The sequence below is a fragment of the Hippocampus guttulatus genome, chromosome 20 (assembly GCF_054856545.1).
Source record: "Hippocampus guttulatus isolate MCC_2025c chromosome 20, RoL_Hgut_1.0, whole genome shotgun sequence".
NCBI classification, from domain to species: Eukaryota; Metazoa; Chordata; class Actinopteri; order Syngnathiformes; family Syngnathidae; genus Hippocampus; species Hippocampus guttulatus.
The window spans coordinates 4,119,156-4,146,514 of record NC_141280.1 but is presented as its reverse complement, the minus strand read 5'-3'; the positions used below and the strand labels follow the sequence as shown (position 1 = coordinate 4,146,514).

At 42.7% G+C, this 27,359-nt stretch overlaps 4 protein-coding genes across 4 annotated transcripts; 2 read left to right on the top strand and 2 right to left on the bottom strand.

Moving 5' to 3' along the window:
* The first annotated feature begins 1,726 nt into the window (after positions 1-1,726).
* LOC147187620 (protein PALS1-like) lies at positions 1,727-10,695 on the top strand. The gene is made up of 4 exons (XM_086100732.1): positions 1,727-2,207; positions 2,308-2,491; positions 9,670-9,781; positions 9,884-10,695. The coding sequence occupies exons 1-3, from the start codon at positions 2,136-2,138 to the stop codon at positions 9,675-9,677; spliced, it is 264 nt and encodes an 87-aa protein (XP_085956858.1). The 5' UTR covers positions 1,727-2,135; the 3' UTR covers positions 9,678-9,781; positions 9,884-10,695.
* Positions 10,696-11,055: 360 nt separating this feature from the next.
* Positions 11,056-13,798, bottom strand: atp6v1d (ATPase H+ transporting V1 subunit D). Its single transcript, XM_086100731.1, has 8 exons — positions 13,608-13,798; positions 12,621-12,738; positions 12,465-12,544; positions 12,286-12,398; positions 12,097-12,200; positions 11,812-11,878; positions 11,663-11,741; positions 11,056-11,582 (listed from the first exon to the last, which is right to left on the bottom strand). The coding sequence occupies exons 1-8, from the start codon at positions 13,646-13,648 to the stop codon at positions 11,438-11,440; spliced, it is 747 nt and encodes a 248-aa protein (XP_085956857.1). The 5' UTR covers positions 13,649-13,798; the 3' UTR covers positions 11,056-11,437.
* A 17-nt stretch (positions 13,799-13,815) lies between these two features.
* On the top strand, positions 13,816-17,034 carry eif2s1b (eukaryotic translation initiation factor 2, subunit 1 alpha b). The gene is made up of 8 exons (XM_086100730.1): positions 13,816-13,984; positions 14,913-15,155; positions 15,256-15,335; positions 15,621-15,772; positions 15,902-16,008; positions 16,108-16,205; positions 16,324-16,467; positions 16,578-17,034. The coding sequence occupies exons 2-8, from the start codon at positions 14,915-14,917 to the stop codon at positions 16,701-16,703; spliced, it is 948 nt and encodes a 315-aa protein (XP_085956856.1). The 5' UTR covers positions 13,816-13,984; positions 14,913-14,914; the 3' UTR covers positions 16,704-17,034.
* A 72-nt stretch (positions 17,035-17,106) lies between these two features.
* rbm25b (RNA binding motif protein 25b) lies at positions 17,107-26,233 on the bottom strand. Its single transcript, XM_086100726.1, has 17 exons — positions 25,854-26,233; positions 25,305-25,405; positions 24,834-25,039; positions 24,604-24,661; positions 24,088-24,248; positions 23,820-24,002; positions 23,665-23,748; positions 21,028-21,281; positions 20,762-20,873; positions 20,595-20,684; positions 19,757-19,830; positions 19,243-19,393; positions 18,638-19,088; positions 18,065-18,345; positions 17,882-17,980; positions 17,764-17,811; positions 17,107-17,611 (listed from the first exon to the last, which is right to left on the bottom strand). Exons 2-17 carry the CDS (start codon positions 25,381-25,383, stop codon positions 17,519-17,521), a joined length of 2,424 nt encoding a protein of 807 aa, XP_085956852.1. The 5' UTR covers positions 25,384-25,405; positions 25,854-26,233; the 3' UTR covers positions 17,107-17,518.
* Positions 26,234-27,359: the final 1,126 nt, after the last annotated feature.

Sequence of the window (27,359 nt, the reverse complement as noted above, 5' to 3'; positions counted from 1 at the left end):
TAACACCTTACTGTATAGTAAGGCATTTTTAACCCCCCAAAAACCCGACCATGTATAGTAAGGCATTTTTACCTCAGAAAAAAAAGAACTGTGTAGAACAGTAGTGAGCAAACTACGGCCCACGGGCCGAATCTGGCCCGTTGGTCTTTTTAATCCGGCCCGCCGAAGGTTGGTCCACAATTAAGGTTCGATGTGAATGATTGCATTCATTTCAATTGGACTTGGCATTTCACCGCCAGGTGGCGCATTGACTTGAAGTTGCAGAACACGGGGGGGGGGGGGGGCGGGGCAATCTTTTCGACCACCAAGTACCTCTGTATCGCTCTACTTCTACTGGTCTGATCACAACCCATCTGCAGCGATGCACAGGCTAAAATAGGTCATCAACAACACTTTTGTCATTTAAAAAAAGTATATTAATACCGTACTTTCATGCTTTTGTTCTGTTGATGTTTGATATGGACTGTCAACAAATGCAGTTTTTATTTAATGTACCATAGCTCGTGCTGACCTGGCCCTTCTGTCAAATTTTAAGTCAATGCGGCCCCCGAGCCAAAAAGTTTGCCCACCCCTGGTGTAGAAGGTGTTTTAAGCGCAAAAATTGACCATGTATAGTAAGGCGTTTTTAGTGAAAAAAAAAAACGACCATGTATAGTAAGGCGTTTTTAGCCACAAAAAACGACCATGTATAGTAAGGCATTTTTTGCCGAAAAAAAAGACCTTGTATAGTAAGGCGTTTTTAGCCACAAAAAAACGACCATGTATAGTCAGGCGTTTTTAGCCCCAAAAAACAACCATGTATAGTCAGGCGTTTTGAGCCCAAAAAACGACCATGTATCGTAAGACGTTTTTTGCTGAAAAAAAAAACGACCATGTATAGTAAGGCATTTTTAGCTGAAAAAAACAACCACATATAGTCAGGCGTTTTTACCGTCAAAAAAACGACCATGTATAGTAAGACGTTCTTTGCTGAAAAAAAACGACCATGTATAGTAAGGCATTTTTAGCTGAAAAAAACAACCACGTATAGTCAGGCGTTTTTAGCCCCAAATAACGACCATGTATATATAGTCAGGCGTTTTTACCGTCAAAAAAACGACCATGTATAGTAAGGCGTTTTTAGCTGAAAAAACGACCACGTATAGTCAGGCGTTTTTACGCCGAAAAAAACGACATGGTATAGTAAGGAGTTTTTAGCCCGAAAAGAAAGACCATGTATAGTAAGGCGTTTTTAGCCCAAAAAAAAAACTACATAGTATAGTAAGGCGTTTTTAGCCGAAAAAAACGACATAGTATAGTAAGGCGTTTTTAGGCCGAAAAAAACGACCATGTATAGTAAGACGTTTTTAGCCCGAAAAAAAACGACATAGTATAGTAAGGCATTTTTAGGTGGAAAAAAACGACCATGTATAGTAAGGCGTTTTTAGCCCCAAAAAAATGACCATGTATAGTCAGGCGTTTTTAGCCTGAAAAAAACAACATAGTATAGTAAGGCGTTTTTAGCCCGAAAAAAACTATAGTAAGGCGTTTTTAGCCCGAAAAGAACGACCATGTATAGTAAGGCGTTCTTAGCCCGAAAAAATTTGTTTTTACTTTTTTTTTAAAAATTCAGTTAGTTTTAGGAGCAGGTTTGTCCGTTTTTAATTTTTTGGGGGAAAATGCTTTGTTTTTAGTTTTTATTAGTTTTAGTATTCGTTTTTTAAATGTATATTTATTAAGTGCAGGATCAAAAAAAGGAAGAAAATAAGGACATAAAATAAATGACAATTTCCAAACAATCTTCTTTATGCAAAATCAAAATAAGAACATTGAAAATGAATCCCAAAAGCTCAGGTATGAAATTGTTTGACATTTTGGCTGCAATTATTATTATTATTATAAACTGAGAATCAACTTCGTGATCGTACCCAAGACGCATGCACAGTCAATGAAGACTCAACGCAGATTCATCCTATCAGTGTAATAGTTGACAGAATTTTGTGGGGTTGATCTCATGTTACATCCAGCGAGTAAACATCATCTCACTCAAGGTTTGTTTTCACAGTTGTTGCATGAGCACTTAGGTGAATGATGACTTCATGGTGGTTTTTTTTTAATGGACGTTCATCTCTTCTCGTCTTGTCCGCCAGCAACAAATGCACGGCACTTTGACCTTCCTTCTCATCCCGAGCGCTCAGATTAAACCTGCCCTACACAGACAGACCGTGGTAAGTCTCTAAGGTGGACCTGCGTGGCCTGTCTGCACGCACACACGTAGCCAAGGGCAGCAAAGCGCGTGTCAAAACACTTCCGCCCCCTGTTCCACAGATGCACGTACGAGCTTACTTTGACTACGACCCCTCGGATGACCCTTTTGTGCCGTGTCGGGAGCTGGGCCTGGCTTTTCAGAAAGGAGATATTCTCCATGTAATAAGCCAGGACGACCCCCACTGGTGGCAGGCCTACAGGGACGGAGATGAAGAAAACCAGTTGCTGGCGGGACTCGTTCCAGGTTGGGCAGATCCTAAATACGGATACTTTTTTGTTTACTTTGATTTCCTTCGTATGACATAAAAAAAAAAATCATGACTGCACAAATAGCTAATCATCTCAGCATTATCAGGCAATTTCAAGTGAGACCCGTCATTATATATAGTCAGGCGTTTTTACCGTCAAAAAAACGACCATGTATAGTAAGGCGTTTTTAGCTGAAAAAACGACCACGTATAGTCAGGCGTTTTTACGCCGAAAAAAACGACATGGTATAGTAAGGAGTTTTTAGCCCGAAAAAAAAGACCATGTATAGTAAGGCGTTTTTAGCCGAAAAAAACGACATAGTATAGTATAGTAAGGCGTTTTTAGCCCGAAAAAAACGACCATGTATAGCAAGGCGTTTTTAGCCCGAAAAAAACGACATTGTATAGTAAGGCGTTTTTAGACCGAAAAAAGCGACATAGGCGTTTTTAGGCCGAAAAAAACGACATAGTATTTATAGTAAGGCGTTTTTAGCCCGAAAAAAACGACATAGTATAGTAAGGCGTTTTTAGCCGAAAAAAACGACATAGTATAGTAAGGCGTTTTTAGCCGAAAAAAACGACATAGTATATAAGGCATTTTTAGCCCGAAAGAAACGACATAGTATAGTAAGGCGTTTTTAGCCCGAAAGAAACGACATAGTATAGTAAGGCGTTTTTAGCCGAAAAAAACGACATAGTATAGTAAGGCGTTTTTAGCCCGAAAAAAACAACATAGTATAGTAAGGCGTTTTTAGCCAAAAAAACCGACATAGTATAGTAAGGCGTTTTTAGCCCGAAAAAAACGACATAGTATAGTAAGGCGTTTTTAGCCCGAAAAAAACGACATAGTATAGTAAGGCGTTTTTAGCCCGAAAAAAACGACATAGTATAGTAAGGCGTTTTTAGCCAAAAAAAACGACATAGTATAGTAAGGCGTTTTTAGCCGAAAAAAACGACATAGTATAGTAAGGCGTTTTTAGCTGAAAAAAACGACATAGTATAGTAAGGCGTTTTTAGCCCGAAAAAAACGACATAGTATAGTAAGGCGTTTTTAGCTGAAAAAAACGACATAGTATAGTAAGGCGTTTTTAGCCCGAAAAAAACGACATAGTATAGTAAGGCGTTTTTAGCCCGAAAGAAACGACATAGTATAGTAAGGCGTTTTTAGCCGAAAAAAACGACATAGTATAGTAAGGCGTTTTTAGCCAAAAAAAACGACATAGTATAGTAAGGCGTTTTTAGCCAAAAAATACGACATAGTATAGTAAGGCGTTTTTAGCCAAAAAAAACGACATAGTATAGTAAGGCGTTTTTAGCCGGAAAAAACGACCATGTATAGTAAGGCGTTTTTAGCCCGAAAAAAACGACCATGTATAGTAAGGCGTTTTTAGCCCGAAAAAAACGACCATGTATAGTAAGGCGTTTTTAGCCCGAAAAAAACAGTATAGTAAGGCGTTTTTAGCCCGAAAAAAACGACATAGTATAGTCAGGCGTTTTTAGCCGGAAAAAACGATATAATATAGTAATGCGTTTTTAGCCCGAAAAAAACGACAATATGTCGTAGTGTAGAGGCACACGCGCCGGCTTTCGGTCCAGGCTGCCTGGGTTCAAACCCCGCTCAGTCACATGTGAAAATAAAATACACCAAACACTTTGCTTTTTTTAAAAAATAAACTCTCCCTAGTGAATGCCAAATACGCCAATAGTGCAGAGCAAGTCACAGTCATTGGTGGTGTAGGGGTACACATGCAGGCGTTTGGTCCAGACAACCCCGGTTCGAACTCCGCTTGGTGATGTGTGAAAATACAACACCAAACACTTTTTCTTTTTAACTGGCAACCCCCCATAGTGCATGCCAAATACACCTATCTTTCAGGTCAAGTCACAGTCACTGGCAGTGTCGAGGTACACATGCAGGTGTTCGGTCCAGACAACCCCGGTTCGAACCCTGCTTGGTGATGCGTGAAAATACAACACCAAACACTTTTTCTTTTTAACTGGCAACCCTTCATAGTGCATGCCAAATACACCTATCGTTCAGGTCAAGTCACAGTCACTGGCAGTGTCGAGGTACACATGCAGGTGTTCGGTCCAGGCAACCCCCGGTTCAACTGACCATTTTTTTCGGGCTAAAAACGTGTTAGAGGAATCTATGAGCAAAATTGTATCATGTTTAAAGTTTCATTTAATCTGGACACATCTAAACGTTTGGGTGCGTATCCAGCACCCCCAAATTCCTGTGCACAAAGCCAGAGGGCTGTTGAAGTCCACAATTAGCACGTCAATACAGGTGGGCGATCACGGGGGAGAGGGCGAAACTCGGTCACAAAAGGGGAATGAATAATTCGGGAACAGCGGTTGAACAACAAAAGACGAGTTGAGAACACCCGTCGCGCCCAGACGACATTGGCCATCCGCAAAGTCGACAACATGCTAATTCGATGTAGACCAGCCAGAAAAGGCGCCAATGTACTAGTGGTTTTTCCGGCTAAAAACGCCTTACTATACTATGTCGTTTTTTTCGGCTAAAAACGCCTTACTATACTATGTCGTTTTTTCCGGCTAAAAACGCCTTACTATACTATGTCGTTTTTTTTCGGCTAAAAACGCCTTACTATACTATGTCGTTTTTTTCTGGCTAAAAACGCCTTACTATACTATGTCGTTTTTTCGGGCTAAAAACGCCTTACTATACTATGTCGTTTTTTCGGGCTAAGAACGCCTTACTATACTATGTCGTTTTTTTCGGCTAAAAACGCCTTACTATACTATGTCGTTTTTTCCGGCTAAAAACGCCTTACTATACTATGTCGTTTTTTTTCGGCTAAAAACGCCTTACTATACTATGTCGTTTTTTTCTGGCTAAAAACGCCTTACTATACTATGTCGTTTTTTCGGGCTAAAAACGCCTTACTATACTATGTCGTTTTTTCGGGCTAAGAACGCCTTACTATACTATGTCGTTTTTTTCGGGCTAAAAACGCCTTACTATACTATGTCGTTTTTTTCGGGCTAAAAACACCTTACTATACTATGTCGTTTTTTTCCGGCTAAAAACGCCCTACTATACTATGTTGTTTTTTTTCGGCCTAAAAACGCCTTACTATACTATGTCGTTTTTTCCGGCTAAAAACGCCTTACTATACTATGTCGTTTTTTCCGGCTAAAAACGCCTTACTATACTATGTCGTTTTTTCCGGCTAAAAACGCCTTACTATACTATGTCGTTTTTTCCGGCTAAAAACGCCTTACTATACTATGTCGTTTTTTTCGGCTAAAAACGCCTTACTATACTATGTCGTTTTTTTCGGCCTAAAAACGCCTTAGTATACTATGTCGTTTTTTCCGGCTAAAAACGCCTTACTATACTATGTCGTTTTTTTCGGCTAAAAACGCCTTACTATACTATGTCGTTTTTTTCGGGCTAAAAACGCCTTACTATACTATGTCGTTTTTATCGGGCTAAAAACGCCTGACTATACATGTTCGTTTTTTTCGGGCTAAAAACGCCTTACTATACATGGTCGTTTTTTTCGGCCTTAAAACGCATTACTATACTGTCGTTTTCTTCGGGCGAAAAACGCCTTACTATCCTATGTCTGGGTTTTTTTGGGCTAAAAACGCCTTACAATACTATGTGGGTTTTTTCGGGCTAAAAACGCCTTACTATACATGGTCGTTTTTTTCGGCCTATAAACGCCTTACTATACATGGTCGTTTTTTTCAGCCTAAAAATGCCTTACTAGCACGTTTTGTGAGTTTGAATGTATCTTCATAGGAATGAGTTGTGTGGTCAAATTAATTCTCATTTAGGCTTCAGGAGGTCATCCTGAACAAAATACATGTTGAAGTGTGTGCACAAGTCCTTTGGTTACTATGTCGTTTTTTTCGGCCTAAAAACGCCTTACTATACTATGTCGTTTTTTTCGGGCTAAAAACGCCTTACTATATATACTATGTCGTTTTTTTTTTCAGGCTAAAAACGCCTTACTATACATGGTCGTTTTTTTTTCAGGCTAAAAACGCCTTACTATACTATGTCGTTTTTTCCGGCTAAAAACGCCTTACTATGCTATGTCGTTTTTTCCGGCTAAAAATGCCTTACTATGCTATGTCGTTTTTTCCGGCTAAAAACGCCTTACTATACTATGTCGTTTTTTTCGGCTAAAAACGCCTTACTATACTATGTCGTTTTTTTCGGCTAAAAACGCCTTACTATACTATGTCGGTTTTTTTGGCTAAAAACGCCTTACTATACTATGTCGTTTTTTTCGGGCTAAAAACGCCTTACTATACTATGTCGTTTTTTTCGGGCTAAAAACGCCTTACTATACTATGTCGGGTTTTTTTCGGGCTAAAAACGCCTTACTATACTATGTCGGGGTTTTTTCGGCTAAAAACGCCCTACTATACCATGTCGGGTTTTTTTCGGCTAAAAACGCCCTACTATACCATGTCGTTTTTTTCTGGCTAAAAACGCCTTACTATACTATGTCGTTTTTTCGGGCTAAAAACGCCTTACTATACTATGTCGTTTTTTCGGGCTAAGAACGCCTTACTATACTATGTCGTTTTTTCGGGCTAAAAACGCCTTACTATACTATGTCGTTTTTTCGGGCTAAAAACGCCTTACTATACTATGTCGTTTTTTTCAGGCTAAAAACGCCTTACTATACATGGTTGTTTTTTTGGGCTAAAAACGCCTGACTATACATGGTCGTTTTTTTCGGGCTAAAAACGCCCGACTATACATGTTCGTTTTTTTCGGGCTAAAAACGCCTTACTATACATGGTCGTTTTTTTCGGCTTAAAAACGCCTTACTATACATGGTCGTTTTTTTCAGCCTAAAAACGCCTTACTGTACTATGTCGTTTTTTTCGGGCTAAAAACACCTTACTATACTATGTCGTTTTTTTCCGGCTAAAAACGCCCTACTATACTATGTTGATTTTTTTCGGCCTAAAAACGCCTTACTATACTATGTCGTTTTTTCCGGCTAAAAACGCCTTACTATACTATGTCGTTTTTTCCGGCTAAAAACGCCTTACTATACTATGTTGTTTTGTTTTTGGCTAAAAACGCCCTACTATACTATGTCGGGTTTTTTTCGGCTAAAAACGCCCTACTATACCATGTCGTTTTTTTCTGGCTAAAAACGCCTTACTATACTATGTCGTTTTTTCCGGCTAAAAACGCCTTACTATACTATGTCGTTTTTTCCGGCTAAAAACGCCTTACTATACTATGTTGTTTTGTTTTTGGCTAAAAACGCCCTACTATACTATGTCGGGTTTTTTTCGGCTAAAAACGCCCTACTATACCATGTCGTTTTTTTCTGGCTAAAAACGCCTTACTATACTATGTCGTTTTTTCGGGCTAAAAACGCCTTACTATACTATGTCGTTTTTTCGGGCTAAGAACGCCTTACTATACTATGTCGTTTTTTTCGGGCTAAAAACGCCTTACTATACTATGTCGTTTTTTTCGGGCTAAAAACACCTTACTATACTATGTCGTTTTTTTCCGGCTAAAAACGCCCTACTATACTATGTTGTTTTTTTTCGGCCTAAAAACGCCTTACTATACTATGTCGTTTTTTCCGGCTAAAAACGCCTTACTATACTATGTCGTTTTTTTCGGCCTAAAAACGCCTTAGTATACTATGTCGTTTTTTCCGGCTAAAAACGCCTTACTATACTATGTCGTTTTTTTCGGCTAAAAACGCCTTACTATACTATGTCGTTTTTTCCGGCTAAACGCCTTACTATACTATGTCGTTTTTTCCGGCTAAAAACGCCTTACTATACTATGTCGTTTTTTTCGGCTAAAAACGCCTTACTATACTATGTCGTTTTTTTCGGGCTAAAAACGCCTTACTATACTATGTCGTTTTTATCGGGCTAAAAACGCCTGACTATACATGTTCGTTTTTTTCGGGCTAAAAACGCCTTACTATACATGGTCGTTTTTTTCGGCCTTAAAACGCATTACTATACTGTCGTTTTCTTCGGGCGAAAAACGCCTTACTATCCTATGTCTGGGTTTTTTTGGGCTAAAAACGCCTTACAATACTATGTGGTTTTTTTCGGGCTAAAAACGCCTTACTATACATGGTCGTTTTTTTCGGCCTATAAACGCCTTACTATACATGGTCGTTTTTTTCAGCCTAAAAATGCCTTACTAGCACGTTTTGTGAGTTTGAATGTATCTTCATAGGAATGAGTTGTGTGGTCAAATTAATTCTCATTTAGGCTTCAGGAGGTCATCCTGAACAAAATACATGTTGAAGTGTGTGCACAAGTCCTTTGGTTACTATGTCGTTTTTTTCGGCCTAAAAACGCCTTACTATACTATGTCGTTTTTTTCGGGCTAAAAACGCCTTACTATATATACTATGTCGTTTTTTTTTTCAGGCTAAAAACGCCTTACTATACATGGTCGTTTTTTTTTCAGGCTAAAAACGCCTTACTATACTATGTCGTTTTTTTCAGGCTAAAAACGCCTTACTATACATGGTTGTTTTTTTGGGCTAAAAACGCCTGACTATACATGGTCGTTTTTTTCGGGCTAAAAACGCCCGACTATACATGTTCGTTTTTTTCGGGCTAAAAACGCCTTACTATACATGGTCGTTTTTTTCGGCTTAAAAACGCCTTACTATACATGGTCGTTTTTTTCAGCCTAAAAACGCCTTACTGTACTATGTCGTTTTTTTTGGCCTAAAAACGCCTTACTAGCACGTTTTGTGAGTTTGAATGTATCTTCATAGGAATGAGTTGTGTGGTCAAATTAATTCTCATTTAGGCTTCAGGAAGTCATCCTTTGGTTACTATGTCGTTTTTTTCGGCCTAAAAACGCCTTACTATACCATGTCGTTTTTTTCGGCCTAAAAACGCCTTACTATATATACTATGTCATTTTTTTCGGGCTAAAAACGCCTTACTATATATACTATGTCGTTTTTTTCGGCCTAAAAACGCCTTACTATACATGGTCGTTTTTTTCGGGCTAAAAACGCCTTATTATACAATGTCGGGTTTTTTTGGGCTAAAAACGCCTTACTATACTATGTAGTTTTTTTCGGGCTAAAAACGCCTTACTCTACATGGTCAGTTTTTTTTTGGTTTCCAAACGACCATGTATTTTGTCTCATATTTTCTGACGCTTCGCCAGTCCCTTGAAGCTGCTGAGGACATCCAACGTCAAGCCCTTCCTCATCTTCATTGCTCCTCCATCTCAAGAAAGACTGCGCATCCTGCTGGCTAGTGAGAGGAAAACACCCAAGGTACGAAATAGTCGCCCTGTCAGGTTCATGCAGATGGCATTAAGATTGATTAACTTGATATTAAATCATTAAACTCAAATTCACCTTCTGTGTCCCGCACAGCCGGAGGAGCCCAAGGATGTCATCGAGAAGGCTCGCGAGATGGAGCAGGACTTATGGCCATGTTTTTGATTCCACTGTTGTCAACGCTGCGCCAAACGAGGTTTTCTTTGAGGTGCCAAGCTCATCGAGAAGCTGGACACGGAGCCCCAGTGGGTGCCCACCTCCTGGCTCTGCTGAGCTCCTCTGGAGGGGCACGTGGACGTTCTGGAAGTCTCCAGTTGAAGGACATTTCCTCAGAAATGTGAACTTTAGCCATTTCTGAAGCATAGACGTAGCTTCATAATTATATATGTAAATACAGATTTCTGGGGACGATGTAAACAAGTAGTTTTTTTCTATCCCAGTTGTATTTGGGCAGTAGGGGGGGGACACCCTGAACCGGTTGCCAGCCAATCGCAGGTTATCATTAAAGAGTATATTATACTGCAAAATCCTCCCCCCCCCCCACCCTCTCCCTCTTAACACAAATAGGCCCGTTCTTCATACCTGACCAAAATGTGGTTTAGGCAACTGATATGTATGATAACTAAAAACAATCAACCTTTGCATATTATTCATGATGAATTGATTATGCTTGCAATGAAGACTGCTTATGCCTGCAATCATAAATTGACTATGCCTGCAATGAAGACCGCTTCTGCTTTTAATAAAGATATAATGCTTTTAATCATTATATACTCACATTTATAATCAAGAATTCTTAGTGCACTATGTGGCAGTTTAGGGACGCAACCACCTTTTCGAGGACGTGGTTGGGAAGAGATAAGTATTAAGACTAAACAGGAGCAAGGTTGGACAGTGGATGGAGCCATCAAAACCAGCTGCAACGTGATGTTTTTGTAACAATTGCACACGTACGTAATTTACACTCACATAGTCAAACAAGTTCAGTGTGTGTTCAACAGCCCCCACCCTTTAGGTTGGACACACCTATGTAGTAGACTTCCCAATAAATGAGGGGGTGAAGAGGGAGATCATTAGAGTGACGTGCAGAGAACTGAAACCTAACGCTTCTCCTCGTTCCCTCCTGGTACCAGAATTGAGTCTCCTGTCTCCTCCTTCTGTTTTATGTCTAGATGTCAAATTGATGGACCTGACAGCAACAGTGGTGCAAAATGGCCGCCAGGATTTTTAGCGGGGGTGCGTTGGGTGAGCCCCCAAAACAGCAGACACTGGGTACACCTTTTATTGGACGACCTGTTGCAATGTGTGTTACAGCAAGGGTCTCACTCGGTAAACACCCTTTCAACGAGTTATGGCTCTCACACACTCTTGACTAGCGCAACCATTTTAAGATTTACGGCATGCAAACTGAGGAGAAAACCCTCATCACAATTTACAATTAAATGTACTATTTGTACATATGTTGCATCTCTTCATACTTATCTTAATTGCTTTGGAGTTCTGGACAAACACTGAAATGGGATTCTTTCCAGTATGACACAACAGAACACATCACACAACACACAAATGGTCTTCAGGAGAAGACTTTGACATTGCCCTGATGGGCACGGAATAAATAGATTTAAGGGTTGCCTTGACGACGACGGGGGGTTACTCAAAGAGCAGGTCTTCGTCCGTCTCCTCTGACAGCATGTTGGCAGGCTCAGCGATGGAGCCCAATTTGGCCAGGCGGGCGGCGATCTCCTTCTCCGTCCTCTCTCTCAGCTGCTTCTTCTTCTCCTGGATTTTCTTCAGCCTGAGAAGACGATCAATGGCATGTCGCGCTTCGCGAGACCTTGACGAACAACCCAACGAGGGACGCATGACGACACCAACCTGTAGAACTCCTCTCGTTCCCTCTCGTCCAGCTCCGTAATGATGTAGGTCAAGGTGCGGTCGATCCGAGGGATGATAACTGAAAGAGACCGCGATTAGTCTTGAAAATGTAGAGTTCAGGATCAAATGTTAACTTGTTAAAAGCTCACCGTGCTCAATTGCATTCACGCGGCGGTTGGTGATCTTTATGGCCTCATCCAGAGTGACAAAAGATGTCTGGGGACAAAATGTGAAGATGTCATTTCTGATATGGTGTGTTCGGAATGCACGGTTGTCTTTGACTGAATGCACCCCACCGGATGTTTTCCAGATCAGCGGTGTGAAACTCTTTTAGCCACCGGCAGGGAAATTGATGGCTCGACTGAGTCTATGACTTTGGGGTTGTGACACGTGTAACTTGAACAGCGGTATTATGCACTGCACTTGACCGGTACCTGTAAGGAGGCCAACTCCACGAGCAGCTCCACAGCTCTGGCGTAGTTCCTCTTCAACCTGGAGAGCTGCTCTCCTCCTCGGGCCAGACCAGTCAGCTCATAGCCTGACAATCACAAACAGGGATGTAAACTTGATTGGGGAGGTGGCGGGGCTGAACGCATATTCCATCCAGATATTGTTTGACTTACTATCTCCGCCTTCTTGGTAATGCTCAAAAACTGGAAGAGTAACACCTGCCACGTTGTCTTTTTTGGCCCGCACCTTCACCTGGGCTTTGTTGACATTCTGAATGACTGTCGTGCTATCGCCACAAAGACGAGTATTAGTGTTGCACATTCATTCATTGGTTTTTAAACACGACCCTTACCTGAAGTCACCAGCGGCAAATTTGGCTTCAGCCAAAGAGAAGGCCGCTTCTCTCATCACCTCCCCCATCTTGGTCTTTGTCTGAAAAGAGAACGGCATATAAGTCCGTAATTAATACTCTCTAAAGCTTCTTGGGTTGTCACAGGAAACAACTGACCTCGATAATCTTGCGAAGGATTTGACGGAACCGCATGGAGAGAGCGTCCGACTTCTTCTTCAGGAGGTTGCGGCCTGTCTGCGCTCCTTTCATACGAGCCTTCATGATGGTCTGAGCCCTGCCAACAAACAGGTCATGATGACAGCTGAGCACAAGTGAGCAATGACATAGTTCACAAGGTATTCGTCAGAGGCAGATTTGCAATAAAGCTGCAGGATGCCACTTCACTTAGGGTTGTGTTCTATATCCCACTGGGCATGCCACACTAATTTATCATCATGTTGAGGTTTAACCGTGGATAGAAAAATTCTACACATTCCTGCTCAAATGCCAAGTTTTTGGGGAATATAAAAAAAAAAGAAAAGAAACCAATACCTGTACAACTCAAATGAAATAGTATCTATTTCAAACGGTCGTGGTAAATAAATCAAATTAGATCATGCATTTGTTCAAGAGTGTGCGCCCTCCTATGACTGGTGGCGTAGCCGTGTTAGCATTATCCCATGACATCAAAATTCGGCACATGGGAGTCTGCACAATACTGCCAGCATTTAGAGCGCTTCTCATTCACCCCATATACATTTCAGCAGTTCTTAGGCTTTTCGAGTTTAATATGACTGCATACTACCAAATACAACAGTACACGATACATGATGTTCCTTTGTAATTTCTAAATGTATTCATCTATTGGGGAAGCTAGCTAAAACTTAAAAAGACATTACGTGCAAAATTGTCCAGTACGGATTTGAAGACTGCCACCATTCAATCTAATCAGTGAAGTAGTAACAGCTCGCACGTCACATGACAAGGAGGCTTCCTCTTTTCAATTTTAACGCAGAAAATGAATCCGAATCGCAAAAAGTTAGATCACAAGTAGGCAAAGCATGTCTACGTACACAAAGCCCAGCGCAGGAAAAAAAATCAAATAGCTATCATTTGTGGTTGGATGCTAAAGCGTTAGCAAGCGAAGCTCTCGAACAAACTTACATTCTGGATGGGAATACGTCGATCCTGTCCTTTCCAGACATCTTGTCGGCTTTCTGGTGTTTATCTCAAAGGTGAAATTCTCCAATTTATCGTTTTTCAGGACCAAATATTTCCTTCGTGGACGGGTTGAGATGGTCTTAAACTCTCCGGCCGTGGATCAGCTGACCTGCGGTCACGTGACGCCTAAAGAGCAGCTGTGCGCATGCGAGGCTGGAAAAAAAATGATCTTTTCCGGGTCGAAAAACTAGCAGTCGTGAATCTGAGCTAACGGATGCTAGTTTACAGTCACTAAAACGAAGCCGAGTGGAGCAACATTGGAAATTTAAGCACGCAGTGAATCGCTTTCAAGGCTTTCTTTACCCAAACACATGAGACAGGTGAAGTTGAACGGACAAAGCACGCTTTAGTGGCAAGCGGGCGACGTTGGCTGCTAGCCTTGTTTGCATGTGCCGCATGTGAGCTGGGCACCCGGTTACTAGATCCAAGCTAATAATGCTATTGGCTTTTTTTTTTTGTTCATTATTATTTTAATATCGTTTCTTGTGATAATATGACACCATAAATTTCACGTAGGGCAGATATTTTAATAATCGGAGCCGTGTTTGTCTTACTGCATATATGTAATGGTAATTAACACGTTGGGAGCTTTTCTGTTGCATCATCTTGGGTCCGACATAAAGTGCGAATGCAAATATTCTTGACGATACTGTGCTTTTTGCGGCAATGGTTTATATTCATGTTAAGTATTCTGTTGGACCACTCAGGGATTAAAACCAGAAGTTACTTGTTGGTACGATGATACAATATGCAAATTGACTACTTGGAGCCTCAAATATGTATGTAGTTTACTGGATAGCCACACTTGGAAAATATTTGGTTGAAATTGACGTTTTGACTTTAGATTTTTAATTTGTTACTTTTCATTCGTTAAATTTTTGCTTCGTATTAGTTTGTTTGTTTTTAATGGGAGTAATAATATTTGTTTAATACTGAAAAAAAATCACCAGGTATTGAACCATAATTCCCAAATGACTCTGAGCTTCCCTGTTCTGAAGGGCGGTGCAGTATACGTAAATTGTAGTTTCAGTTAAATATTTTTCTTTGAAAAGCGCTCTCGTAGCATTTGGTGATCTTCAGTTTTTAAGTTAGTGACCAAACCCTAATGCAAATAGTGAACATTTATGAGTAGGACGCAAACGTTTTAATTGCCTATGTTGTTTAAATTCAACCGCTATTTGAACCTCAAATTATAACCCTAGAACTCTCTAATATTCAAACTATTTTTTGTTGATGTTTTTGAAATAGCAATGCCTGGACTCAGCTGTCGATTTTACCAGCACCGCTTCCCAGAGGTGGAGGATGTAGTCATGGTGAACGTGAGGTCCATCGCAGAGATGGGAGCCTACGTCAGCCTCCTAGAGTACAACAACATCGAGGGCATGATCCTCCTGAGCGAGCTGTCGCGTCGACGTATTCGCTCCATCAACAAGCTCATCCGCATAGGACGCAACGAGTGCGTGGTGGTCATCCGAGTAGACAAAGAGAAAGGTTAGTTAGCGCGGTGGCCATGTGCCCTTTGCTACTCCGCTGTTCATTCATGTTTGGTGGAAAGAGCCTCAACCGTGTCTCTGCTCTGCTTCCCCGTTAGGATACATTGATCTATCAAAAAGAAGAGTTTCACCAGAAGAGGCCATCAAGTGTGAAGATAAATTCACCAAATCTAAAACTGTTAGTCAGATTGACATAATTTGACAGCAATCCTGTTTGGTTTTTTTCTGTGATTGTAATCATTGTCTACAGATGATTTCATTTTAAATACAATTCTGCACTAATTATGACTTTACTCATGTGCTAGTGTAGGCTAATGAGACTACAGCATGTTCTGACTTGTAATTATGGTTATAGTTAAAATAACAATTGATGCATGCGTGTTAATACACGCAGGATTGCTCGCACTGAAATGATCAACTTTTGCCCATGGAGCCGACACTGACCTGTGATGTGTGTGCGCAGGTATACAGCATCCTGCGACACGTGGCCGAAGTGCTGGAGTACAGCAAAGACGAGCAGCTGGAGAGCTTGTACCAGCGCACCGCCTGGGTCTTTGACGAGAAGTACAAGCGGCCAGGATACGGCGCCTACGACGTCTTCAAACAGGCTGTGTCGTAAGTGCTGTGGCACTTTGTCACGCGGACCAACACTGTTGATCCTTCACAAAATGAAGCCGGCGGGAATTTTTCTGACAAAATGGGACTTGTTAATATCATACCATGGCACGTGTTCTGTTGGTGCAGTGATCCTTCTATCCTGTGTGACCTGGACCTGACAGAAGAAGAGAGGGCCGTGCTTATTGACAACATCAACAGGCGACTCACGCCGCAGGCCGTCAAGATCCGAGCAGGTGAGAAAATAATTTTGAAAAAGATTCGATTTCTAATAACATCACTTTAATTCATGATAACAGAAAGAAAAACCTCACCTTTTCTTGTCTTGATGACAGACATTGAAGTGGCTTGTTACGGCTACGAGGGCATAGACGCCGTGAAGGATGCGCTGAGGGCGGGACTGGGCTGCTCGACAGAGGCCATGCCCATTAAGGTGACATCATGACCACAAGCACGGAGTTGAAAGAGCTTTGACCTTTCTTCCTCATACTGACTACAGTGACTCTGCTGTAAACAATGTCGATGAGAAAGAGGCCGATCTTTCCCCACAGATCAACCTGATCGCTCCTCCCCGCTACGTGATGACCACCACCACTCTGGAGCGCACGGAGGGCCTCTCCGTCCTCAACCAGGCCATGGCGGCCATCAAGGAGAAAATCGAAGAGAAGAGGGGCGTCTTTAACATCCAAATGGAGGTGAGCCAAAGCATTGATGTGGTTTTCGATGAACAACTAGTATGGGAGGAGCTCCCATTCCTAGATAGACATACGGCAAACCAAATGCGCGTCACAACTGTTCCCTTCAGCCCAAGGTAGTGACGGACACTGATGAGACGGAGCTGGCCCGGCAGCTGGAGCGGCTAGAGAGGGAAAATGCCGAGGTGGACGGAGACGACGATGCAGAGGAGATGGAGGCCAAAACAGAGGACTAAAGAAATATGGATACAGTCAGTTCATCAATGACAAACTGCTATTAAAAGTGCCTCTTTTGGACTTTTAACAGCAGTTTTCTGTTTAGCCCGCTTGCTTAAGAAGATATTTGACACATTGACTCGTTCAAGGGCACAGTGTGCTTCTATTTTGTAATGACATCGGCGTGACCCTCAAACAAGTATCCATGGGGTTGCCACGTAACGGGGTGCAAACAAAAAACCGCAGGATCTGCTGTCTGCCCGTCATTCAGTGGTGACATTTACGGGGGATTTTACTGATAGGATCTACTCTTGTCTGTTCCCTTGGCAACAATAAAAATCTTGATCTCGACATGTCATAAGCATCTTCATTTCCTAGCTTCAACACATTTAAGTATCGCCAAATTTTACAGTCAACCAGAAATAAAGTATAAAACAAATTTTTATTGAAATGGTCACCAATACAAAACACAATGGAGAGCATCTTTAACTGTAAAATTTTCCCGTCGAGGTTTTAACAAATGTATTTTGGCTGAAATGATGAAATTAATGACATGGCCCCCACCAAGCCGTCATTGCAGGTGTGCACACAAATGAAGCAACCCACATTCAAACGACACGTTGAAGGCAACCTTTCTCAATTAGCTCCCCACCAACAAGAAGTTCAAGTACTGTGATTAAAAACAAGCAAATGGTCCTTTTCAGGAAATTATTTTACCCGCGAGTGACATTATTTACAACGAAAATGGTGACGCGGCAGCTAAGGACAAGTTGCAAGGGCCATGACCAAGCTCTCCTCAATCTATTATACATTATAACGAAGAACGGCATTTGTTTTATTTTACCAGACCAATCTTCTTGGCTTCCGTTTCATAGATGAGCAACCTCCACATCTTTACAATGAAGACTTCAGCCTCTTCATCAAGAACCTACAAAAAAAAAAAAAAAGTTGATTCATGTGAAGCAAATTGTTGCCGCATAAAATCACACAGCCCTACAAAATGGCAAATGCACTATACAGTAGATAAGAGTCACGTGACGGCGGTGGGAAAAAAAAAACGTCCGCGTGTCAATGACTCACCATAGCGACATCATCCAAGATGCCCTGCGGGGTGCCGTGAGCCATCACCTGCGGAGACAAGTGTGAGTGCAGCCGTGCCACAGGCGTGGGGGTAAGCGACCAAGGACGAGATTGATACCTTGGAGCAGACAAAATCCACTAATGTGGGCTCTTCCTCTCCGATGTACTCGATGATCTTTTTATTGATCCACGGCCGCACGTGTCGTTCCATTAACGCCTGCGGAGAAATCCAGAAGAAGCATGTCACGTGACCGGCGTCCCCATCCCGTCGGAGTACAAATACTAAGCAAGTACTGCTTACTGTGTCCACCATGGACCAATCCAGAGGGTAAGAGAACAGATCGGGCTTGGCCGTGGGAATCTTTTCGATGAGGCTCTTGATGTGTTTGCGCTTCTCCTCCGAGTTGGGTCCCTTGGCCCCGTCCGCCCCCAGGCTCTTGTCGTCGTCGTAGTCCAGAGGCACAAGCTTCCTCTTGCGCGGCTGCTCGTCTGCTTCCTCGTCGTCGAACTTGCCAAAGACGCTGTCGACGGGCAGCTTCTTCCTCTTGCCTGCACTGGGCTGACTGGGACTGCCGCTCGCACCTGCGTTAAGGGTTCATCTCTGAAACGTTCACTTGGTCAAAGTCGTCTTCCTGAAACTTCTGAATAAGATGTGCGACTGGAGGCACAGAAACACCAAGTTTGCCTAGAGGTGGTTTTATAGCCTTTATCTTTAACATGCTTGTCTGAAATTGTCTTTCGAAGCTCCAGAGGCAATACTCTCCTTTATGACCTCTGGTCCATGTTTAGTGTGCTAAACATACTGTAAATATTTATTTTTGACAATTCTTTCAATGTTCCACCCCTATTTCTGAATGTAGTAAAATGCACTCACCAAGTTTGAGGCTTAGGCCGATCTTGGGTCTGTTCTCATCGTCAGGCAGCTTGTTGGGGGGCGAGTTCTCATGTGGGATGATGATGCCGCACGGCGACTCGTTGCCGGGCGTGTCGGGCGACGCGTTGCCGCTAGCCGACGACACGGACGGCGCCGCCGTGATGGGCCTCATGGTGGGCTTGAGGCAGGGTTTCACTTCAGGGTTGTCCTCTTCGTCGTAATAGTTGTCTTCGCCCTCCTCGACCTCCTCATCCTCCGAGTGGGCGCCGTGAGGACGATGCTCCGGTCTGTCTTGGTGGCCACTGTGGTTCTCCCTGTGGTCCCCTCTTTGTTCACGGCGGTCCCCTCGGTGGACCCGTGAAGCCCTATGGCGCTGCTCCCGTGGCTCCTCGGGCTCCGGCTCTTGGACGATGGGAGGCCGTCTCAGTCGCTCCTCCTCTTCCTCCTCCATCTTGACCAATAGGATGCGACGGAGGTGAAAATCATGGACATGAATCAACGTGCAAGGAATGATGACATGACCTTCACAGAGACAGCGCGCTCGCATCCAGATTCACTCACACACACATACACACGAATGATGCCGTCATGAGATCAGCATTTACCCTGCGTAGCTCCGAGTCTGGGTCTGGATGTCCCTCGTCTAGCAGCCTCTGTCTGATTTTCTCCAGCTCCTCCTTCTCTCTCTTCCTGTCACGCTCATCCGCCTCCGCCTCCTTCTCCCTGTCTCGGAGGCGCTTCTGCAGTGCACTGCCCCTAGTGGCCGCAACGAGCAATGACACATCAGAACAATGGCTGCTGGGTTCCCCCACCCTCCCACCCCCGTCTGCCACCAGACTGTAAATATAGGCCATTGTCATGATCAAAGAAAAATTAATAAATTTTTGTTACGGTAGATATCTATAATAACCTCTTTGGCGTGTTTAGGTATACAAAGGCAGTACTGTCCGTTGGTTTTAGTCTTGCACTTTGTCTGCCCCAAAATAGCTGACTTACTCTGCAGGTCATCGAGCCCAATTCAGATCAAAATGGTGTCACCTGGACAATGCACTGTAAAAATACAGCCAAATTGGGCTTACGGGTGATGTGACGACCTACATTGGCTTTCGTGCCTCCTACCTGTAGTATTTAGGGTCATCTCTGTCATCGTCGTAGTCTTCCAGGAAGCCTTTTAGCCGTTTGCCTTCCTTTACCTGACACAGAAATGAAATGGGAACACCTTACAGCCATTCTTAACTACAGCGGAATCTAATGCTGTAAAAATTATTGGCCTTAAATCACAGTGTGCGATGTCAACACATCGAGACACGAGACCACATTCCTGCCAACAATTACAACAATGCACTTTCTGGGAGGATGGTGCGAAGAATGTGAAAGGAGAAGAATGTCCAACTAAGTTTTCTGTGGGATAAGAGCAAACACAAAAGACTTCAACTTAATTGTTTCACCAGTTGTCGAGACGATTGAGTATGAACACGGATGACGGAGCAGACGTTTATTTCCTTAATTAGCAAGTTGGTTCCCATTCCCACGTTCTTGAAAGAACCCTCTGTCTGCATTTGTCTTCACATTTTTTTGTGAAACAAGGACTTTGGAATGCAACAAGAGCAATCTCGAAACATCTCAAATCAGTCTCATCTGTTTGACAAGGTGAATGAAGACGTACTGTACGTTAGCTCCTCTAGCCGCAGAGCGACAGGCTAGCTGCTATATCATTGTTACCTGTGATTAGAAAGGTTAGTATCGCTCCTTTTTTTTTTTTTTAAGAACCCCAGAAATTCTACCAAACTGAACTTTCATCACACAACCACATTTGGACACAGCTGAACAACCAGGAATCCAAAGTATCCCAGTGGGGTATAACCGCTAAATGGGTGTTGCAAGGAGGGAAGAAGAAAGAGGTAAGTGGACATTTTCACTTGATTTAGGCAGAGCCGAGTAACAAAATCTCTCTCACCATCTCTCGTCGGCGCTCCTCTTCCCTCTCGACATCTTTGGCATAATCCCGCGCTTTCTTCCTCTCCCTGAGCTCCCAGTTTTTTAAGCGCTGTTGTCAAAATGAGGCGAGATGAACCACACCGCCACCAAAGTCAAACAAAAGCGCTCCTATGAGTCCACTCCTACCTCCTGATAGGCTGCTTCTTTGTCTCGGAGCTTCCTCTCCAGCCTCCTGCGTTCATGCACCTCCTCCTCATCGTCTTGGTCTCGTTTCTTTTCTCGCTCTCGGCTCTTCTCCCTGTGGCAAAAAAAGAAGTGCCGCACTTGTTTGCATACAAGCGGTATCCTGTAAAAACTACATCAGCTGGTTTGTACGAAATGGTGTAACGTACAATGTCTATCACAACATTCCGGCGTCCATGAATTATATAAAAGTGATTTTTTTTCGTTACCTGGAGCGGCTGCGGGCAATGCTCTTGTCTCGACTTCTGTCCCTCTCCCAGTCTCGCTCTCTGGTCCGGCGCTCGCGGTCTTTGTCTCGGTCCCGTTCGCGCTCTCGTTCCCTGTCCTTCTCGCGTTCCCTCTCGCGCTCCTTCTCCTTCTCGCGGTCCCTTCGCTCCCTTTCGCGCTCCTTTTCCCGCTCGCGCTTCTCCCGCTCAAACTCCAGACGCTCCTTCTCCCGCTTGTCCTTCTCCTCCTCCCGTTTCTGTCGGAGGAAAACACACAGAGGTTCAGTGGACGGACGGCATGGAGCGAGGCCAACTTTTGCACTCAACTTGCTTCAGTGGCAAGACGAGGAGCTTTTCATATGCTCTCACTCGTCCATGCAACGGCTACAAGTCCTCAAGCTTACTTGGGCTACAGACAGTCAAGTATAGTGAAGATGTAACTGGAAAAATCATACGAGAAACGACAAAGGGAAAAAAAAAGACGCCGCAAGAGACAATGCAGTTTGTCAGTCTTTGCTTGAACTTGTTGTTTGGGACTTACAGGTGATGAACTATGGACTCAGCCCTTCGCTGCCCCTATAAGCCTTCTAAGTTAGGCCTGGGAGGAAAGCAGGTCACACGGTATACAAAGGAAACACGTTATGGGTTTGAGGTTTGTTTGAGCATCATCAACAAAACAAAAAAAAACTTTTTTTTTTAAATTTCAGTGAGTACATTGGCATTCTGGCAAGAACATCAGGAACAATTTGAACAGGTAAATCAAAAGTATTGTAGAAGCTTGTCTTACCCCCTTCAGAAGTCTACGGCGGATCCTGGCGACCCAATGCGCACACACACGCACACACACACACACACACACATCAACTCTGCCTTTGAGAGCATTACACACAAGGCTTTTTGGATGGGAACATCTTTGAGTAAAGGAGGGAAGTAAAATGCTGGACGAGCTGACACACAATCATCCTGACATACTGGGACGGACAAGCCTTGGGTCTAATGCGTTGCTAGACAAAAATAACAGGCGTAAAGTGCACAAAATAGATGGATAGTTGTTATTCTTTTAGTGATGTCACATCAGTTGACTTGTTACTGTATTGCACTTACCTTTCTAACATACAGGAACAACGATCCAAGTCAGGGAAAAATGAGTTTCCGTAGTCAATCAAATAGTGACCTACACGCGAATGGACGTCGTGCTTCAAACTAAGTCAATGGATGAGTCGAGCATGGGAAATTACTGTTACTTATAGCCGATACTGACATGTCGCAGTAAACAACCATTTCATTCAACACAATTGTAAACCTTCCTATTGTGATTTATTCATCAGGAGAGGCATTTCAATGAATTACATTGCCTCTTCTCAAATTGAACACCTTACCAATACAGTACTTTCTACACTTCAGTAAACAAAGTTGTAACCCTGGCGGTCACTACATGAGATACTGTGTAATGTAAATCATGTCAAACTTTAGATGTACAACGAAGGCCTGATTGAACATCTTACCTCGGCCCAGTACGTTCTGCAGTTAGGTCAATGAAAACCCACTGGTCGCGATTTGACGAGATGATGGAGAAAAGCAAATACATTCTATTTTAACGCATAGTTTCTGTTCAATTTTTCTGGTTGGAGCATTTGATTTAGCAGGATGCTAAAATTTGAAATAAGAACAAATGTCACTCCCTTTGCCCTCCCAGAATGTAAAGACTGAGATTTTGTCTGCTTTCCAGCCTGGATAAAAGTAGAACGCTCGCAACGTGTCAAGCTCAGTATATTAAGACTAAGGCAGAGCGAGCCAGGCAGTGAAAGACAACGAGATGAAAACAACACCTCCAAACATCACCACATGCAGAGGCACGTACCTTTAGAGTCTTCAGACCACCGAGCTGCTGTGAAGAGGGCACCCCCCTCTCTCATTACCCCGTACTTATGCATCATACTTAAGATGGCCACGGTTACGGCAGCGGTTATTGACAAAGGTTTGTGCTTTAAACAGAACCATCATCATTTAGAACAACGGCTTACAGAAGACTCGCAAAGGCTCACGCACTCTTCAGCTTTCCGGTGCACCGCTAACGGGCGCGGATTGGTCAGAGTTGGCAAGGACGCGGGTCAAACGGGCCGAAGTGCAGTGCAGTTGCCCCTCTGCGAGTCCTCAAGAGGGGGGCACCCAGTTGATGTAGAAAGTAAAGGAAGGCTCATACTTACATCCTATCCTCGCAACTTTTTCCAAAGCTCTGAGATTCATCTTGCTTTAGTCACCATATGATCACTATCATAATGGTGGGGTTTAATCAATAGATTAGCTTTTAAGTAACTTTTCATCGTCTCCATGCATTGTGTGTGTGTGCGTGCGTGCGTGCGTGTGCGATAAATGCAAAAATATTTGTCACACCTAAATAGATTCAATACACAATTCTTTTGAGGTGAGACTCGGACATGAAAGATCAAATACTGCACAAGGTGTGGAGCAAATTAATCGCAATGTGTACTTTAATGCTACCCAATTCATGGTGTGGTCCTAATGTTGGTACAATGTATCAACTGTTGCTGAGTGTGCAAGCTACAGGAGTGAACTACGTGATCAGCTGCTGTCCAAAAACCTGTAATGTCAACTAGAGGATCAAAAGGGTGATTTTACCTTGTGAGTGTCTCGAAATTTACTAATCTCTCTGGTAATCAGGTCTCTCTTGTCATCCTCCATATCGATTGTGTTCAAGTCATCCTGTGGGATTGACATACGTCATTCCTTGCCACTTGTTTACGGCACAACTCTTCGAAACCGACTTGTCGTACCTCATCTTTTTTGTCCTTTTTTCTTTTTCGCCGCAAGGACTCTTCATCCTGACAAGGCGCGCTGAGCTCGTCAGCATATTCCCGCATTAATGCATCAATGGCACCTTTGACGACCTGATCCTTCTTTTTGGTCTCCTCATCCAGAACCTCCTCTTGATCGTTTCCATTCTCCGAGTCCACTTTCTGCTCATACAGAAAACAACGTCTAAAAAAAACAAACAAGCATAACGTTGAAGACCAAGATTACTAAGAAAACAAAATGTCCTACCCCATTAGCGCTCTTCTTCTTGGCCTTCCACTCATCCAGCTGTGCTTCAGTTTTAGGATCCACTCTCACAAGAAGGTTTTTGTCCCCAATGTGCATGTCATGAAGCAGCCGCAGAGCTCGTAGAGTGGAGTCCGGCTCTTTGTACTCACAAAAACCAAACGCTGGCACAATAGACAAACATGAGAATATTTACAAAGTCCCGTTTGACCGACATTTTTCTTTTTCTTGCCGAAACTCTAGACACTAGAATTTCGAAAAATGGCGGTTTACAAATGTCACGCAATGTGAGGGTTCTATAAAACTATATATTTCTTATAAATCAATGAACTTGTTTGTGAAAGCCGCCTGGGTTTTTTTTAAGTGTTCTTGAAATTAAGTATGTGCAGTGATACACAAGGACACTTTCCCAGTTGTGTTCAAATCCGGGTGATACACCCCCGATCTAATCAGAACAGAACAGTTTGATTAACATTCCAGTCAACTTTAGCCGAGCAACGGCCTTTCATCATGGCTCACCTTGTAACTTGCCCGAGGCTCCTTGAACTCTTTTCCAGCTCAGAACTATTCCACACTTCTGTAAGAAGGGCACAAACAGACCCCCAGAACAAATGAGTTTCAAACAATTACCAGTTCCCCAAAGAACAATAATTCAGACCATCAAATGTGAGCATTTAAATTGGTGGCAAGGCACCATTCTTAATAATTAGTAAATGTATACCAGACCCTCATATAACCTCGCCCCTCACCGCGAGCAGCTGCCGGATGAGCATATCTGAGGCTTTTTCAGATATGTTGCCCACAAACACTGTGGTGGTGGGGCCAGCCTCGTCGTCTTTGGCTCTGAGGAGAGCGTCCTTCCTATGGACTGGAGGTTTGCTGACCACAGGCAGAGACGACACTATTACAGGATTAGGGGCCATGATGCCCATGTGGACCGGGATCATCGGAGCTCCTGCAAATGAAAAAGCTGTGCATTACTCATCTGTATTTAATATTCATGAAAATGCTGTAATTTTTTTCAGTCACGTTGTTCAGTTTAAGAGGCATACACACATACAATTAGGCCATGTTGGTCATCTTTAGTACACCACAGAAGTCAGAACAATAGCAACACACAAGTCTATTGCGTTTTAGAAATTGTTTAAAATGTAAAAAACATGTTTTACCACACTTAAACACTGTTTAAATTAGAGCATGTGAATTATTTGGAGCCTTACCTGCAGGGAAACCAGCATACTGAGGAGGTATCCCAGGAGGGGGTAATAGTGGCCGGTTTAAATGTGGAGGAAATGACATCGTGGGTCTAAATTGGACTGACCTGATGTGGAATAGTGACAAACACGCATTATGTTTTACTCTGAACATCGAACACAGACGATACTAGTATCAGAGTGTCAAAGCGAAGACCTATTGCTTTAATAAAGGGAGATTCCAATTTCCCCGCATTGTAAACTGTAACTTTAGCGTTTGCTATCGTCGTTGAACGATTCCAGAATCACACCCTGCTAACGGTTGGCAATCGTGCTAAGGAAATAGACCAGTACCTAGGGGTCAAACTGCGGTGTTTGGGTGAAAACAGAAGTTGTGTCGCTTATTTTTTACTGTAGTAGTCATAACGACGAAAACGTCGACAATAAAATGTTAAGGCCATTAACCACGCTGTTACCCGGCATGGCTAAACTATGCTAAACTACCATCAGCTAATAAACGCTAACAGTCTAGCGAAAGAAATAGCGCATTAAAAGACAATATACATATACACCTACCCCGAAATATTCCTTGTCTGAATGTACCAGAGCAGCCAAAACTGTTCTTTAAAGTGCAAACGGCTTTCAAAAACTGCTGGTGTTGGATTAGCACAACAGCTAGCTACCGGCCCGCTGCTACACAGACGCAAACGCCGAGGTTGAAGCAATGGAGGAGCGAGAGGTTATAGTTCCGGGATGTGGCCGTCGGACGGAGCTACAATGGTTTCGTTCAACACTCAGCAGAAAACAGATTGGAGGGGACAAATCGAACAAACCTAACATGTATGCTAATAAGTGTTTCTATCAATATAATATGTCGTACTCGGTGATGTGTGTACATTTTTCCTGTAAAATAAAGGGTCAACCGCAATACCCGTCCATTAATGGTTACTTAATAAATATATATTGGAAAAGCTTTAGCGTTTATGCTTGACCGACATGTGCGCCACTTACCCCGGAAGTATTGACTCGAGGATGCATTTGACGTCATTGGATTGATCGGCGTTGTCAGAAAATCAACATGGATGCCGCCTGGAAAGTCAACCACAAGCATAATCGTATGCTTTCACTTCATAATTATTGGTTGCACACTGAGTTCACATGTTCTCATCCAAACAAAGATCAGACGTAGTTTTCATAAACAATCATTAAAGAATTACGTCACATATGAATGTCTCATATGTCCGCCCTTTACTGCTGCAAAACAATTTTTGTTTTGTTATCGCCTCCACGCGAATTGTGCACCGTGAGAACCAAATTTGATTGAATCGTGAGTATATCGGATGACATTTAAAATCCACAATGTGTGTGTATGTATGTGTTCCATATCTTTCTCTTTATGTATGTCTTCCATACATTAATAATGACAGCATTGTTCCCTGAGAAAGATTTGGAAATTCCAATTTGCGAGCACAAGTTGTACATAACAAATATGCAGATGCATGTCGAAACTAACTCAATTTGAATCTAAATAAACATTAAACATGTCATGTCTTAAAATGTTCAGCATTCATGCGACCACATATCTCATACAATATATGGCTATATATATATATATATATACATATATATATATATATATATATATATATACTTTTATGTGTGGTTCATCTATTCTCGCACTCAAACGCACAATTTTATAGTTTCCGTATCCCGAACAGTGTCGTTATAAACATCACAGAAAGGTTGCCATAGTTTTTGTGTTGTTCAATGACAGCTGTGCGACGATGGCTGCAGTTGACAACCATGTGACGTCGCTCTGGTGCGTTTTTTTTTTTTGGGTTGTAGAAAGTGCGAGAAGAAGCAAAGCACACCCTCTTCATTTCCAGTATCCCTGCGTCCGATTAAAAAGGCCCTGGTGTTTTATCGATTTAACATGATATGAACAACGTTATGACACATTAACTTTAAACATATGCCTTGTGACAATTAAAAGATTTTTGTTTCGATCATGTTCGTCGACAATATTTGAGGACTAGTTCGTCCCTATACGATCGACCTCGAAAGCGAATCATCTATGATGCC

Bases quoted from the DNA above. Each gene is read 5' to 3' on its own strand.
- LOC147187620 (XM_086100732.1), top strand. From the start codon at position 2,136: ATGCACGGCACTTTGACCTTCCTTCTCATCCCGAGCGCTCAGATTAAA. The intron at 2,208-2,307 runs GTAAGTCTCTAA...CCTGTTCCACAG, and splicing joins CCCTACACAGACAGACCGTG to ATGCACGTACGAGCTTACTT.
- atp6v1d (XM_086100731.1), bottom strand. From the start codon at position 13,648: ATGTCTGGAAAGGACAGGATCGACGTATTCCCATCCAGAAT. The intron at 12,399-12,464 runs GTAAGGGTCGTG...TTGTGGCGATAG, and splicing joins TTTGCCGCTGGTGACTTCAG to CACGACAGTCATTCAGAATG. The intron at 11,879-12,096 runs GTACCGGTCAAG...TTTTGTCCCCAG, and splicing joins TGGAGTTGGCCTCCTTACAG to ACATCTTTTGTCACTCTGGA.
- eif2s1b (XM_086100730.1), top strand. From the start codon at position 14,915: ATGCCTGGACTCAGCTGTCGATTTTACCAGCACCGCTTCCCAGAGGTG. The intron at 15,156-15,255 runs GTTAGTTAGCGC...CTTCCCCGTTAG, and splicing joins CCGAGTAGACAAAGAGAAAG to GATACATTGATCTATCAAAA. The intron at 16,009-16,107 runs GTGAGAAAATAA...TCTTGATGACAG, and splicing joins GGCCGTCAAGATCCGAGCAG to ACATTGAAGTGGCTTGTTAC.
- rbm25b (XM_086100726.1), bottom strand. From the start codon at position 25,383: ATGTCATTTCCTCCACATTTAAACCGGCCACTATTACCCCCTCCTGGG. The intron at 25,040-25,304 runs GTAAGGCTCCAA...TTTCATTTGCAG, and splicing joins GTATGCTGGTTTCCCTGCAG to GAGCTCCGATGATCCCGGTC. The intron at 19,394-19,756 runs GTAGGAGGCACG...TGCGGCCACTAG, and splicing joins GATGACCCTAAATACTACAG to GGGCAGTGCACTGCAGAAGC.